Source organism: Engraulis encrasicolus, chromosome 22 (assembly GCF_034702125.1).
Source record: "Engraulis encrasicolus isolate BLACKSEA-1 chromosome 22, IST_EnEncr_1.0, whole genome shotgun sequence".
Classification (NCBI taxonomy): domain Eukaryota; kingdom Metazoa; phylum Chordata; class Actinopteri; order Clupeiformes; family Engraulidae; genus Engraulis; species Engraulis encrasicolus.
Genome location: NC_085878.1, coordinates 28,951,800 through 28,967,924, shown reverse-complemented (window position 1 = coordinate 28,967,924; position 16,125 = coordinate 28,951,800). Strand labels below are relative to the sequence as shown.

At 43.0% G+C, this 16,125-nt stretch overlaps 2 protein-coding genes across 5 annotated transcripts; both read left to right on the top strand.

Annotated features, from left to right (window-relative positions):
* The first annotated feature begins 294 nt into the window (after window positions 1-294).
* Window positions 295-7,538, top strand: LOC134438485 (uncharacterized). Of its 3 annotated transcripts, XM_063188064.1 has the most exons (3): window positions 295-690; window positions 3,563-4,023; window positions 4,700-7,538. In XM_063188064.1, coding segments are annotated over exons 1-3 (2,142 nt in total). In that variant the 5' UTR covers window positions 295-688; the 3' UTR covers window positions 6,379-7,538. The 3 variants fall into 3 exon arrangements, with proteins under 3 accessions (XP_063044134.1, XP_063044133.1, XP_063044132.1); XM_063188063.1 differs by having other exon boundaries at window positions 3,563-7,538; XM_063188062.1 differs by lacking the exon at window positions 295-690 and having other exon boundaries at window positions 1,534-4,023.
* A 739-nt stretch (window positions 7,539-8,277) lies between these two features.
* LOC134438310 (uncharacterized) lies at window positions 8,278-11,498 on the top strand. Of its 2 annotated transcripts, XM_063187855.1 has the most exons (4): window positions 8,278-9,472; window positions 10,206-10,361; window positions 10,886-10,978; window positions 11,117-11,498. In XM_063187855.1, exons 1-4 carry the CDS (start codon window positions 8,453-8,455, stop codon window positions 11,435-11,437), a joined length of 1,590 nt encoding a protein of 529 aa, XP_063043925.1. In that variant the 5' UTR covers window positions 8,278-8,452; the 3' UTR covers window positions 11,438-11,498. The 2 variants fall into 2 exon arrangements, with proteins under 2 accessions (XP_063043925.1, XP_063043924.1); XM_063187854.1 differs by having other exon boundaries at window positions 10,886-11,498.
* The last annotated feature ends 4,627 nt before the right edge of the window (window positions 11,499-16,125 follow it).

The window sequence follows — 16,125 nt, the reverse complement described above, 5'->3', positions numbered from 1 at the left end:
TGGGTTATAGGTGCTGGAAGAAGACGTGGCACATGCCTTTCAGTAAACTTGAACAGTGGAGGCTGTTGTGTGACAAACCCTTTAATCCATGGAAAATGCTACTCCAAACTGAGGGACTTGAAAGTTCCAAGGCGTTACTGTTAAAGCAGGTCCCCGACTTTGTTTGGTCAAAAGACGAAAGCGATATTGGATACGTGAAGTCGGCTACGCCAGTTGAATTGAAAGTGAAGCCGGGGGCGGTTCTGCCCTTTCACCGGCCATATCCTATTTCACAGGAAGCGGCACAAGGTTTACATACTATTGTGGCCGATTTGTTGAAGGCGGATGTGATTGAACTAGTGGATAGACCACGCGCAAATTCACCCATTTTTGCAATACGGAAAGCTGACGGTGTACGTTGGAGAATGCTACACGATTTAAGGGGGCTAAATAATGTTTTAATGGATTCTGAGAATATTGTCCCCTCGCCGCATTCTCTGTTAACTAATATCCCTCCCGAGGCCAAATGTTTTTCAGTATGCGATTTGACTGCTGCATTTTATTCTGTTCCCTTAGCAGATAATAGCAAGGATTTGTGTGCATTCCAGTACGCTGGTCAGTTCTACCAATTCAAACGACTACCAATGGGGCTCAAAATTTCGCCGACTGCATTCAATCATGTTTTACGGGAGGACCTTCGACATATATCATGTAAGTCAACTATTTTGATGTATGTTGACGACTTAATTGTTTGTTCCCCCGATGTACAGACTTGTGAGAAAGACACGTTGATGTTACTTAACGCGCTGGCCGAAGGCGGCCACAAAGTGTCCCGGGCAAAACTGCAGTTTGTGGAAACACAGGTTACCTACCTTGGTCGTGTAATTTCCCAAGGGAAACGTTCTATTGCCCCTGATCAAATTCTAGCCATTACAAACGCCCCAAAGCCCCTCAATGTCAAAGAGATGATGGGTTTTATTGGACTAATTGGTTTTAGTAGCGACTGGATAGACTGTTATGAGTATAAAATAGCGCCTTTGCGGGCAATGATCGTTAATGCAGGCACCAACAGTCTGAAAAATTCGTTGACATGGACATTGGATGGTTTAGAAGCCTTCGAAATGATAAAAAGAGAATTACAACAGGCTCCAGCATTGGCACTACCAAGCTATGACTCACCATTCTACTTGTATGTTGCAGTAAAGAAGGAACAGCAGCGCCCAGCCTACATGACTGCGATTTTAACTCAGCTTCAATGTGCTGGGAAATCTAAACAGGCAATTGCGTATTATTGTTCCAAATTGGATGACGTTGCTCAAGGCTTCCCACCATGTTTTCAAGGTCTTGAATCTGTTTACATGGCATACACAAAGGCTGTTTCAGTAACGATGGGGTGGCCCATTGTTATTTATACATCGCATGCCATTTCCCAGTTAACTGACCAAGGGCGATTTTGCCTTACACCGCAGCGCCAGTTAAAATACTATGACTTGTCTTTCTGTCCTGATGTCACAATTAAGACTTGTGATCAAGCTACCAATCCAGCAGACAGGATCCCTCTGGAATATGAAGGAGAGCCTCATGAGTGTGTAGCAGACTCTTTGATTTTTTCCAAATTAAGACCGGATTTGGAAAGTGAGCCTCTCAACTCTGGACTAGTACTTTTTGTAGACGGATCTAGTCACAATTTCAATAACAAAACTTGCGCTGGATTTAGTGTGGTAAAATTTGTTGAACCATCTACATTCATAGTAGAGAAATGCGTGCCTTGTAAACAACCTTGCTCTGCACAATTGGCTGAATTAAAGGCCCTCACGGAGGCCTGCTTAATGGCAACTGATCAGGAGGCTACTATTTATACCGATAGCTCATACGCACACAATGTTTGTCATGTACATGGGGCTCAATGGAAGCAGCGTGGGTTTAGGAAATCAGATGGGTCGCCTATTCAGCATTTAGGCCAAATTCAGCTGTTACTTTCCGCAATGATGACACCTAAGCGATTGGCGATTTGCAAATGTCGTGCACACAAAAAAGGTGATGACTTGGTTACACAGGGTAATGCACAGGCGGACGAAGCAGCCAAGGAAGCGGCTCTCCAAGCAAGAGATGTGGTCTCTTCTGATGTACAAGGCTATGTACATGTTTTAGCAGATCAAATGAAAGATTGCATGTCTTTATCTACAGGTCGGCAGCTGTCTAACTTTTCTAAAACTCTCTCTCCACAGGAATGTCAGGATATTGTTGTGTGCCCAGTCAAGTGCCCTTATGAGGACACTACTGGTTGTAAATGGTGTAGTCTGACTAACGTTCCTGGTCATTATCATTTTCAGGAACCGTTGTGCTGTGCGTTATGTCAGAGAGAAGGTTGCCCAGAATGTTGGAATCGTGTGTGTGAACCAGTTTGTGTTGACTCTGGACTAGGTCAGCTCCCTGTGAATGTGTTAGAGCCCAAGCCGGCTCTGGATGATGTCATCCGTCTTCAACAGGTGGCGACTGCAGCTGAAAAAACTGTGTGGGAGGAGAGAGGTGCAATGCTGGGACCAGATGGGGTATGGCGTAATCATGAAGGTCGTATGATTGCTCCTTTAACCTTGCTTAACATGCTCATTTCAGATGCTCATGATTTGGACCATGCAGCTGGAGGAGAGGTGAAGAGAAAAATCCTAAAAGCAGGATTTTGGTCACCTAACCTCAAAGAAGTAATTGATCATGTTTTACAGAACTGCCATACTTGCAGTATTCATAACATCCGCAAAGGAATACCTACAAGTCCCCTTGGAGGAGTTCCAGTGCCGGAAGGACCTTTCAAACATGTTGTCATTGACTACATTGATATGATTAAACCTGTAAAGCGTTACCGTTACGTGTTGACTGTGATCTGCAGGTTTTCCAGGTGGTTGGAGGCATGTGAAAGTCCTGAACAGAATGAAGCAACAGTGATTAAATTCTTTACAAGGGACCTGATTCCAAGGTTTGGCGTCCCTGAGGTCGTGGCCGCAGATAACGCTCGAGCGTTCAACGCTAAAACATGGTCCAAAATTGCACAAGCATTGGGTATTAAACAGAAGTTTGGCAGTGTCTACCATCCCCAGAGTCAGGGAATGGTAGAAAGGGCGAATGGTACGTTGAAAAACAAAATTGCCAAAATCTGTGCTAGTACCAGCTTAAACTGGTTGGATGCTTTGCCTGTTGCATTAATGCAGATGCGTTCACAGGAAAACCGAATCACACACTTGTCTCCTGCAGAGATGCTTTTCGGGCGACCTATGCCGGCACCGCGGATACGCGGTACGGGGAGAGGTCCGCCATTGGACCAGCTGAAGCTGGAGATAAAACATTATCTGGAACAATTGACTAACATTCATTCTTTGATTCATGAACAGGAAGTGAGACGAGAGAAGCACAAGGATGTCGAAAAGGAGAAACCGGTGCATGTGGGGGATTGGGTGTACATTAAAGTGGCTAAACGAACTTGTTTACAGCCTCGAGCAGAAGGCCCGTATGAAGTCATCCAGGCTACCCCAACTGCTGTCCGTGTTAAAGGGTCAAAAACGTGGTATCATTTGAATTTATGTTTCAGGGCACCGGTTCCTCGAAGGGAGGACCCAGTTGACGTTCCAGATCCATCCGGAGTGACAATATCCAACGGTCGGTTGCATAATGGCAACCAGACAGAATCGAGCTCGCCCCCTAGGGAGGGAGAGCACAATTCAGGTCATCAAGATGGAAGGTTGGATGAAGGTGTTCGGAGTCCTGGGGGCGTTGGTGGTAGTGGCATGCCTGTTCCTGCTGTTTCCCCTTCTCTCACTCCAAATAGAGAAGTGGATGATGGAGAGGCAGAGGTTGGAGTCGCAGGTGAGGCTGGAGCAACAGGTGGTGAGTCAAATAAAGCCACCTGTCACTCAACCGGGGCCGAAAGCGAGACCACCATGCCATCACAATGTGGTGAACCAGGAGGAGACCATGCCTCCTCAGCGGAAGTCTTTGTTCCCGAGGCCGGAGGTGATTCTGCAACCACCCTCGTCCATCCATGGATCACAGGTGCCCCACTCGATCCCCACACCTTACACTGCCACCCAGAACGAGCCCTTAGTTATCCCCACGATAGCCCCCATAATGCCCACTAGTAAAGCTCCCATTACGATCCCAGTAGAGCCCCTCCTGATACCACCAACGACACACCTCCCACCAACCATACCAAATAAAGCAGCTGATGTTGACACAAGTACCGAAGACAGCACTACACATGTTGATAGAGCCCCTGAACATTTAGATGAAGTGACAAGTACTATTGACCATAATAATTCCCCATCGTGGATGGTGAGACGAAATAGATGTGTTTTGGCTATTATTTTGGAAAATCTAGGATCTATTATACTGCCCCCATCTAAACCAGGCTCTGAGGAGCCAGCTATGGTGTCCTGTTCCGTGGGTGTAACGCTTCGGAGCAATCCAGAATTTTTATATGTAGTTGAGGTGGGCCCTAAAGATGGCCAAGATGTTTATCTTTGGCATAGCCCTGGCCGAGGACATTATTGCTATAAGGATTCTCCCGTTATTTCGAAAGCGTTTAAACTTCATGTTACTTGCCAAACAGATAAATGTTGGACTGCTGACTATAGTATCACTAGAGAAGAAGTACCAGATTTTCATTTGGGAAGTCGTGCCCGTACTGTGCCTGATGATGGAATTAGAAAACCGGTAACCTGTTCTTTAGGTCTGTTTGTTCAAACTTTAGACATCGGAGCCCGCCGGAGGAGGAGAGAGCTTCCTGCAAATATTGATGTGGATGTACCGGAGGAGGCAGAAGGCAACAGTTGGTATGAATGGGCCAAGTACACCGCAGGGTCATATCCTTCCAAGGATGAGTGCTATGTGTGTGCTCAGGCAAGACCACCCATGATCATTATCCCTACTCCCTACAGGTATGAGGATGCTGTGTTATATTACGATAAAGTCTGTAAAGAGTGTTCCCCAGAGAAGGATGTTTGTAGGTATGAATTGGAAAGTGTGAAAAAGTGTGTAGAGGACCAACCTGTCAGCCCTTTTGAATGCGTAATAAGTTTAGGCACAAGGGATTTCTTGGACCGGCGTCGGCAGGAGGTGCGTACCATCAGTCATTATGAGTCTTTTAAGACCAATACCTGCGGCGAACTGCAAAAGTGGCCGGAATCTGCACCTGAGATCATACCTAGATATTTAATTGGAAAAGGTGTCGATTTTGATTGTTTCTCACGTGATGGTACAGAAGATTTGGGTAAGTTTCCTGGGGAATGTAAAACTATTTGGGATATTAGTAAGTATTATCGAAACATGCAAATTATGACTTACACTGATGATGAACGACGCCTAATGGCTGCTAAATATCGTTCTAAGGCCTTTGTATATCCCTGGGCCATGCTTAGTCATCAAAATGTCTCTTTAGCTGACGTGTGGTGGGCGTGTGGACCTAAGTATGGTCTCCGCAATACTCTACCTAAGGACTGGGGTGGTCTATGTGCCAGGGTTGCTGCTATGCAGGATTCTGCGGTCTTGTCTGTTGTACCAAATAGCACTCTAACCAATGATTTTCCCTCTGGCAACAAGGTGGGAGGATCTAGGAAGGCCCGATCTGTCATTCAACCATACAAACCCGACCCACAGGTGTACTTGGATCCAATCGGCCAGCCTCGCGGTATTCCACCACAATATAAGATACGCAGCGAGGTCGCAGCAGGGTTCGAGGCTCTCATTCCTACAATCGGAGTATCCAAATTATGGGAGGTATCTAATTATCTGTACTATAATCAACAGCGGTTTCTGAATTACTCCATTAAGGCACTAGGAGCACTAGGACAACAATTAGATGCAACTTCCAAGACAGCCCGTGATAATCGATTGGCACTTGATTTTTTGTTAGCTGAGCAGGGAGGCTTATGTGCTATGATAGGTTCATCATGTTGCACTTTTATACCGATGAATACAGCAGAAAATGGATCATTCTCTGCGGCTATGAAGCAACTCCAAGATTTGAGCGTTGAGCTGTCTGTTAACAGCGGACGAGATGCGTGGCTGGACCAGTCTATAGATCATTGGATAAAAACAACCTTGGGCCCTTTAGGTGCAGTGTTTGCAAAAGCTGCTGTCTTGGTTGGTGGTGTGCTGTTGGTTGTGTCTCTTTTGTTTTGTTGTCTGGTCCCCTGTCTTAGGTCCCTAGTTGTCAAAATATCGGCACGACAGTTAAGCACGCAGATGGCCCTACAAGGAGTGGTGGAGGTGGACGAGGATGAGGAGGACCTCATCGGAGTGAAAGCAACGGCACCACTGGCATCGGAGGAGTTCCTCCAACATGCTGCTCTGGAAATTCTGGGGCCTCAGGTGTTTCGCGCAGCTGCTCCCTCCAAGGGAGGGAAATAGCAGTTTTCCAGGAGTAAATTTCCAGGGGATATCGTTCATCTCCCCTGCCCAGGCAAAAATGGTCTCAACATGAAGGAATGAACTGTGAGCTGAAAGGAAAAGACCATAGGAGACAGGCCACGTCGAGGTGCTGGTAACCTCGGTCTTGTTCTCAGCTCTTTTGAGGGCAATTGCCCGGGAGCAGTGGAAGCCTGGCAGGGGGGAATTTGAGATGCGGAAAGGACGACGCCAAGGAGCCGAGCAGACGGGGACCACGACAGTTTCCCGTGTGTTGATTTTAATGATGCATTGTTGTTGTCTTGCAGGAAAACACAGACACACATTCTACAGTAAAAATACACATATGCTGCACTCAACATTTATGGTAATCACATATTGATGTTAATTACCCATCCCATTTGCTGCCTAACATGCACCCATACATCTGTTTCCACATAAAAAGGAGAGTTTTTCAGGTTTGTGAAGATTAAAAAGAAGATTTGATGTTTGAATAAGATGAAACTTAAAAGTAAGGTTAATGCATGATTTTGTATGTTGATAGAATGGTTTGATGTAACTTAAGTTTGATACAGGATAAGCACTGTTTCTATTTACCTTGGTAAGGAGTTAGACTTTACTGATGATAACGTGTGATTAAAATTGAAAGTATTTGAGATGTGAAGTGTATTGTGAACTCTTGTGTGGGAGTGCCCCACCGGGATATTTGTAAAACACATTATTGTCACTTGGCCTTCGGTGTTACAAATTCAGGGTGAATCTGTAAAGGGAGGATTATGTGGAAGATTTTATATATCCAATAATGTGTAATTAAAGATTTTATAGAAGTGTAGAGTAGTTAAAAGTTGTGTGTGGTCAGCAGATGGACTGTAGCTTACAGGAGACGGTAAGTCTGCTGCTGGTCTAAAAGTGTTGGTCCTAGGCAGTGTCATGACCTTATTAGGCTGTCCAGTGTTGAGTCAGCAGAAGAAGAAGTCTCTCTGAAAAGTGTAGTGTGTAAGTTTACCAGGTTAGGATTCCATGTAAGGAAGTCAGATAAGTGGTAGCATGTGGTATAAGAACACTAGGGATTCTTTGAGATTCAGAGCTAACACGTAGGACGCCGAAGGCCTGCTCTCGCTGTACTGGGTGTGACTGAGAAATAAAGACTCCACGACAACTTGTTCCTTTCTCCTGTCTCTCCTTGGCTCATCTGCTGTGGTTCCTCAGATCTGCGTTATCTACAAAAGGTGCAGTGATAATCTTTTATACAATTATGGTCTTATTATTTAATTGCAAAATCCACAACACTTACACTGTGGGAGGAGTGCGTTTCATTACCCTGAAGAGATATATTCAAATTTAAGGTCTGCATTGCATTTTTCCCTTTCTTTAAACATTATTTAAGGTCTGCATATTCATCAAGTAATTCTATTTGCATACAATTCATTCTACTAATCACATTCTAAAATCTGCACTAAACTGACACTGTACTAACTTAAAAGTACATTATGCATGGTGGGCAGAGAAGCTATTGCAACTATTCAGCCCGTTGCAACTGCATATTTCTAAATGGGATATTTTCCAGAATGTTAACTTTGTATTAACCTTATATTTGCTAGTTGACAAATGTCTACTGGAAATTCAAAATGAATACTTAAAATGTCGTCATGGTGGTGGTAAGTATTTGTGAAAAGGGTAACATTTGTGAACGAGCACAGCATATATTCAGGAAATTGACTTCTAAAATAGTTACATTATCTACCTCTAATGGGGCATGGATACACTGTGTGACTGGATTAACCTAGAGGGGTGAACATGCTGTGACGATGGACTAACGGACAGGGACGCTGATGGTATAAAAGGGGCATGGACACAATGTTGTATTAGACTAACTTAAAAGGTCACTGATGCACCTTACTTATTGCAACTCTAAGCTGTCATCTCAGCTGCATGTTGACACAAGGTGGTTGTGAATGTGAATTAATATGTTCTCTCTGTCTCTCCTTTTGTTCTTCTGCCATCCAGGATTTGATTCCAGCTTCCTGAACTTCACTGGCCATCTACATCAACACATCTTGAGAGCCAACTTAGCAGTATGGCCACTCCCATCCGACTCCTCATCTTGTTGGGTGGCGAAAGTGCAGAGAGGATGGAATTATCAACGATGCCGGACACAGTTGAGGAGCTCATTGAACAGGTCAAAAACGTATGCAAACTTTGTGGAGACATCAGGCTGCAATACAAGGATGATGACTTTGGTGGAACATTTGTTAACTTGAGCTCAACTTCAATGATCAAAGATCTCACTACAATCAAGATCATACAAGCTGCTCCTGATATTGTTCTGAGTTTCATTGAAAGTGTCCCATCTGATTTGAGTGACTTAGACACAAGCCTGGTCTCACGAAACACTGATACAGATGACACAGTCATACTCAGCCGCAGCTCCTCTGACAGTGAGGGACTGAGAAAAGAGCCGTGGCCGAAGGAGTTCATTATCCCGCCCTTCTCCCTTGAAACAGAAGGTCAACTTCAGAGAGGGAATTCAGAATATGCACAGAACCAAACCAGACTGACTCCTTCATCAAAAATGCTGTCTGACATACTGGAAAGATTGGCAGAGAAGATTTTTTCCTACAAGGCGTACCCCACTGATGCAGACCTGAGTGAAGTTGCAGAGGCTCTGACAAGGAGACATCCCTGCCTGAGACAACCAGACTCCTTCAATGAGAGTTATGGATGGAAACTGAAGCTCAAGAGTAAGATGCACAACTACCGCACTCAGCTGAGGTCACATGGACTTTCGTCTGAGCTCATGGTGAACACACTGAAGTCCAAGTCACGAGAAGATGCTGATCCCTTCCCAGCAAAGAATGTCAAAAAGGCAAGAAGAGGTGAGACCAATTACTATCCTCAACCCAGCGGAGACAGTCCTGAAAACCTCGAGCAAGAAAGAGCATCTCTTCTGACAGAAATAAAGATAAGAAATAATGAGAGAACCATACGGGAGAAGATGGCCAGGACTTTTCAGTTCAGGAGGCAAGAGATTGTGGATCAGAAGCCAACCATCGAAAACCTCATGGAAAGATGGCCAGCTTTATTTCAGATGGGAGAGGTACACTTTTCACAACTTTTTGTATACGTCAGTCAATTTCAACATGCAGTTGTAATGCTCACACTACCCTGGACTTTTTTTTATTATTGTTTTTCTTAAGCCTTTTCCAAGCTCCTGGTCATTGTAATGGGGGCAGCTGTTTGTTCACATTAAAAAAAAAATAAAAAAATCTTGATTTATTCCCAAAAACATTCAAAAGGTTATGCAACACCAGCACACAACTAGCAAACCGCTTTTGGGTAAAATATTTGGAGTTGACCCATGTTTTTAAGTTTTAAAATGTAAACAAAAGCTACCTCCATTAGAATAGCTCAGATCTCGGAAAGGGCTGAGCCGAAAAATGCAGCATCACCGGGTTCTGGCAAGTCAAGGGTTGCGTGAGCAATACAACAGCATATTGAAAATGTTGTTACCTTGTGTTGGACAATGCTGTCAGTATTGCAACTGTACACTGCACCTAGATGTCTTTTTTTTATCTTTCTGCTACTTTGTAATGCATCGTCCTCTTCTTTACTCTGTGTAGGACAATGCTATCAGTGTTGCAACAGTACACTGTGCCTTACCTTGTTTAAATTGCTCCTTGTAACTCGCTTTGAACAAAGGCATCTGCTAAATGCTTATGTAATGTAAAATGACTGAAGTGGTCCTTTCAGCCCATAGATGGTTTTTTTGTAATTATTTCACATTATTCTTTAATTTAAAAGTGTATTGCGTACTGTTTTCTTGTGTACAGGTTGATGCAGAGTTTCAGCGGGTTACTGCAGTTCCCCTCCTGACCAGATTTATGGCGCACCTGGACAAGCACTCCCCGCAGCTACTGAAGATCTTCAGAAAGAAGGGAGGGACCACTAAAGCAAAAACTGCCGCGATCCTGGAGTTTCTTGATCAGGTATGATATGCAGTATATAATTAGCCACTAACGACAGCCTTTGTCCTTCTACATGAAGTGGAGGTGCAACTGTCATGTATTGGTTTGCTGATGTGCAATTGATATACATGGATGTTGATTGTGTGCCAACTTGTTTTGCACCATATTCACAAAACCATTTAAAAAAATAAAACGAATGTGGACCTATGAGTCCATTAATATGTAGCTCATAGAAAAAAAATTGTGCACCTGTCACTAAGAATTTAAGGTGTCACTGTCATGTAGCATTTGTGGAAAATAATTAATGTATGAGTGTTTTGCACCAAAGTTACTTTGAGGGTATAGAAACCCAAACGGGAGCCATCCAGTCTGTCTTCATATTTAAAGAGGAACTACCAGTGGCCTCTGGCATATGTAGAATCTCTCCCATGGATTCAATATTGATCAGGCGCACACTGTAAAATCACTGTTTATGGTAGAGCTGGGAATTGTGTTGCTAGACTAGCCTACACATTGCATAGTAACAGTTTTGATTGTCCCTGAAGGGTGCTGATGCCGATATCAGAAGGGAGTGCATCCTCAAAGCTCTCATCATCTACCTAGGAGAACATGTGGAGGACCTATTAAAGGAATACATGGTATGTCCAGATATATTCTGTCACCGATTATTCAACTTCATTAATCGTGGGAGACCACCTATGCTGTTATATGTAGTTATTCATGAGGTGTGCCAGACTGCAGTTGTTCAGTTGCATTTTTCAAATATTTTGCCTCAGGTGTCCCAGAAAGATCAAGCCGTGCAGGAGCTGGAGAGGACCACCATGGCAGTCTTCGTCTTCAGAGAGAATTCAAGCCTTCTCCAACAGCCCCAAGACGTCGGGATTATCATTGATGGTGTGGAAGTCCTCAATGAGTTGCCTTCTGTTGCAGCAGGAGTGGTAATGCTCTTTGGACTTTGCTATGCTCTTAACATGGAATATCCACAGGGTTTCAGGTTCACCTTTGAGGCCCTTCAGAAGATCCTGATGGAGCTTGGTTCCAACAAGATGACTTCCAAGATTCGCAAACTCAGTGGTGAACTCAAAACTGCACAGTAGTGTATGTGTGCTTAGTGTGTGCTTAGTAGTTGCCACTGGCTTTTATTTAAGAGGTAGTCAACCTCAGCAGCACTTGATTGTACAAGCTCATGGGGTCGCTTTCATGGAGTGCTTTTGTTGGAATTTGAGTTTGTTTTTTTGTTTTTTTTTCCAATATGATGTTAAGAGATGACACTCGTTCCAAAAAAAGCAAATATTTCATTCAAGTTAAGTTGTACGTGTAAAGTACACAACGAGTACACCCAGTTTCAAAATCAACATTTTGAACAATATATCAGTAAGCATGCAAATTATATCCAAAATGCGCATAGGTAAAACATCCGTTTTACTTACAACTGAAAAGTAAGGTTAATTCATCAACACAACTTGAGATTCAACTTAGCACCACTCCGATCTGACTCATTACTGCAGTCAATATCAAGCTATCTGCTCCTGATATTGTTCTGAGTTTCATAGAAACTGAAAGTGTCCCATCGGATTTGAGTGACTTAGACACAACCCTCATCTCACCAAACACTGATAGACAATAGTCATACTCAAGTTATATTCTTAGCATTACTTTTCTGTTGTAAGTGCAACAGATGTTATTAAACTTCTTCTATGCACATTTAGGAAATAACCAGTGTACTTTTCGGTATTTTTGAAAATTGTACTTTTCAATTGGTTTGTTCATTATCATAGTGCACTGTCTGTTGAGTTAGTATGTAGTTGCCACCAGATTCTAAATTTAGAGATAAATGTCAGTGGCGATTGGCTGTTTGGGGCCATGGGGTCATTTTCATGGTGTGATGTTGCCTTTAACATTTTGTTGGGATTTGAGTATTTTCAGTTCAGATGTGTATGAACAGTACAACAATGATGGGGTACACCCCTTTTTTAGAACAATATTCAATTAGCACACAAGTTATTTGCAAGAGGTTTCAGGTTCACCTTTGAGGCCTTTCAGAAGATTCTGATGGCGCTTGGTTCCAACAAGATGACTTCCAAGATTCATAAACATAACGGTGAACTCAAAACTGCTCAGTAATGTATATTTTTGTGTGTGCAGTGTGAAGATAAAACATCTGCTGGGGTTACCACAGAAAAGTAAGGTTAATACAGCAAACACAACTTAGCAATATGGCCTCTCCTATCTGACTCCTCATCTTGTTGAGTGGCGAAAGTGCAGAGAGGATGGAATTATCAAGGATGCTGGACACAGTTGAGGAGCTTATTGAACAGGTCAAAACGTATGCAAACTTTGTGGAGACATCAGGCTACAATACAAGGATGATGACTTTGGTGGAACATTTGTTAACTTGAGCTCAACACCCATGATCAAAGATCTGACCACAGTCAAGATCATACAGGATGCTCCTGATATTGTTCTGAGTTTCATTGAAAGTGTCCCATCTGATTTGAGTGACTTTGATCATGGAGGTTGCACTCAAGTCAACACATTTTCTGCCAAAGAATTTACCCCAGTCCGATCATACAATCAGCTCCTGATATTGTTCTGACTTTCCTAGACGGTGTTCTATCTGATTTCAGTGACTTGGTCACAAGCCCCGTCTCACGAAACACTGATACAGATGACTCACTTGTGCTCACGTTACAGTCTTAACCTTCCTTTCCTGTTGTAAGCTCAACAGATGTTATATAAACTCAATACACATTTTGGAAATAACTTGTGTACTTTTTGAAATATTGTCAATTTTACTATTCAAAGGCGTGTTCATTATCACTGTGCATGGTACATTGATATAGCCTGTAGTTGCCACTGAGGTAGAAGACCAATGTTAGTGGCAATTGCTTGCATGGTGTCCTTTTCATGGAATACCATTTAATTTTGTGCTTTACGTTCTGAGTATTGAGTAGTCTCTGATCTCTAGAGAGACAGCACTCCTTAAGCAATAATAAATACCTCAGTTAGCCTAATGAAAGTTCAGATCAGATGAGCCTGTGGCCCATTAATGTCCATCCATTTCATTTGCTTGGTAAGCCATCCATCTTCATCTATCTTTTGGATGTAACAAACTGTATATGGAGTAACAATTACATGTTTATATTTGTTTCTGAACATGCTACCTCATTTCCCCCTTTTTGACTTGTGAGAAATAAATGACATTGAAAGAAACACTTGCTCGAGGGTGTTGGGTGGTGTCTTGTAAAGTGTGATAGGAATGATTCAAATAGTTTTAAATTAAATGTAAAAAGGAATTTCACAGTGCCAATGAATTAACTGGTGTAAATGCCTGAATATTAGTTTGGTTCAATGTAAATTTATTTGATTGAACCAAACTAATATTTTTAAATTGAGCCAAACTAATATTTTTAAATTGAACCAATGTCAACATTTTAGTTTGGTTCCAAAACTAAAAAGTAAATAATTTAACTTGAATAAAGCTGAATAATTAATATTGGGTCAAGTTAAGAAATATGGTTTGAGTCAAAATTAAATAATCATGTTGTGCCAAACGACTTAATTTAGCTTCTGTCAAGTCAAATATATTAGATGCATAAAATGGACATCAATTTTTTTGGTTTAAGCTAGGTCAATCTTTTTACAGTGTAAGTGTGTGTGTGCCAATGTTCTGGTAAGCTTGCTATCTTGTGTGTGTGTTCTAGATACAGAGAGAGAGAGACAGACACATGGACCCTTGGCCACTGCTGGCTGCATAGCCCAGGCTCCTGTACAGCATGTGACTCATCCCAGATGCACGCAACAACACGTCCGCTAATTATCTCCCTGAGAAGAAGAACACCAGACAAAAGCATCCGTCTACCAAACACAAACCGCACAGATAAAGGAAGACTGGCAGACGGCACGGCAAAGCAGCAGACGAGCCCTCCTCCTTTCTCCATTTGTGGCAGGCCGCGCTAACGGGTACTTGAATAATGCGCTCAACCGTTGATGGCCAGACAATGGTGAACATGATCTGAACTGAAGTAAACCCAACTTTCACAGGCGGACAAACCAGTTGCAGAGCACTAATGTCTGTATGATGATATAATGTGTTTGTCTGTCTGTACTTAGCTGTCTGTATGTCTGTGTGATTGTCTGTCTAGGTAAACTGTAGTCAAACCAGATTAACTAGTTGCTGCCGACTGAAGTCTGTCTGTTTACTTATCTACCTGTCTACCTTAAAAATGTGACTACTCTATATAATGTCTTTATCTGTATTTAACTGTCTAGGTGTCTGTTTGTCTGTCTGTCTGTCTGTTTGTTTGTCTGTCTAAGTAAACTGTAGTCAAACTGTAGTCTGTTTACGTATCTAACTGTGTACCTTAAAATGTACTCTACAATTCTACTCTACTCTACAGTTTTTGCCTGTCTACCTGCCTGTCTGTCTATCTCTTTACTGTCTATCTGCTTGCCTGTCTTTCTGTGTTTTTGTCTGTCTGTCGGTGGCTCAGAGCAATTCTAACTGGGCCATATCCATGTTGGCCAGACATGCCTGTAATGATGAATAGCATTCAAGGAAATGAGAAGAGATCAGCACTTTATCAGCGCATGATGAACATTTAATGATCCATGTATGTTTCAAATAATGAAATAGTTTTAACGCAGCAGTTGTTTTGCAGTCAGGCGTTAACGGCCTTTTCAACGTGGTGGCTCCGATTCAAACTCGCCAAACCAAAACCAGAAAAATCATGTGCCATTATTCTCTTTTTACACGCTGTTTTGCTTTGGTTTTTCAGTGGACGTGCAGGACCTTTTGGAGTCATTTATCATGCTATATGGCACAGGGCACTCGAGAAAAATCCAAATTGTTCAAGCAAAAAATTTTCTGCGGTCAAGGCATCTGAACCCTACTGAGTGAGGTTTTTAAAAGGCAGGAAATTGCTTGAGACATGACATCCAATGGCAGATTGAGTGTGTGTGTGTGTGTGTGTGTGTGTGTGTGTGTGTGTGTGTGTGTGTGTGTGTGTGTGTGTGTGTGTGTGTGTGTGTGTGTGTGTGTGTGTGTGTGTGTGTGTGTGTGTGTGTGTGTGTGTGTGTGTGTGTGTGTGTGTGTGTGTGTGTGTGTGTATTTGGCTAGCCACCCGGGATATGGGGCCACAGGAGGACAAAAGGGCACACACACACACACACATACACGCACACGCACACACACACACACACACACACACACACACACACACACACACACACACACACACACACACACACACACACACACACACACACACACACACACAGGCCCAAAAGAGATCCATGCTTGAGGAGTGAAGGGTAATTTTGTTTTGTTGGTTCCTCAAGAACTGGAGACCTTCCATGTTCCTCTTCTTCTTTTCTTTCCAGGAACGCGGAGTATGAGTAGGCAGCCTCAGAGCAGGCCTCTGTTGAAACCAAACACAGCTTAATTACAGGCAATACGATCCCATCCCAGCAGCCAGTGTGTTGCAGTCCGCTACAGTACTCTACCGCAGATCAATATTTTCTCTGTTATTAATGCTTTGAGATTTCTGTGTGTGTGTGTGTGTGTGCGTTCGGAAGTGTGTGTGTGTGTGTGTGTGTGTGTGTGTGTGTGTGTGTGTGTGTGTGTGTGTGTGTGTGTGTGTGTGTGTGTGTGTGTGTGTGTGTGTGTGTGTGTGTGTGTGTGTGAGAGAGAGAAAGAGAGTGTGTGTGTGTGTGTGAGTGTGTGTGTGTGTTTGTGCGTGTGTTTGTGCGTGCGTTTGCGTTTGAAAACTTTTTCTGGGTGGGT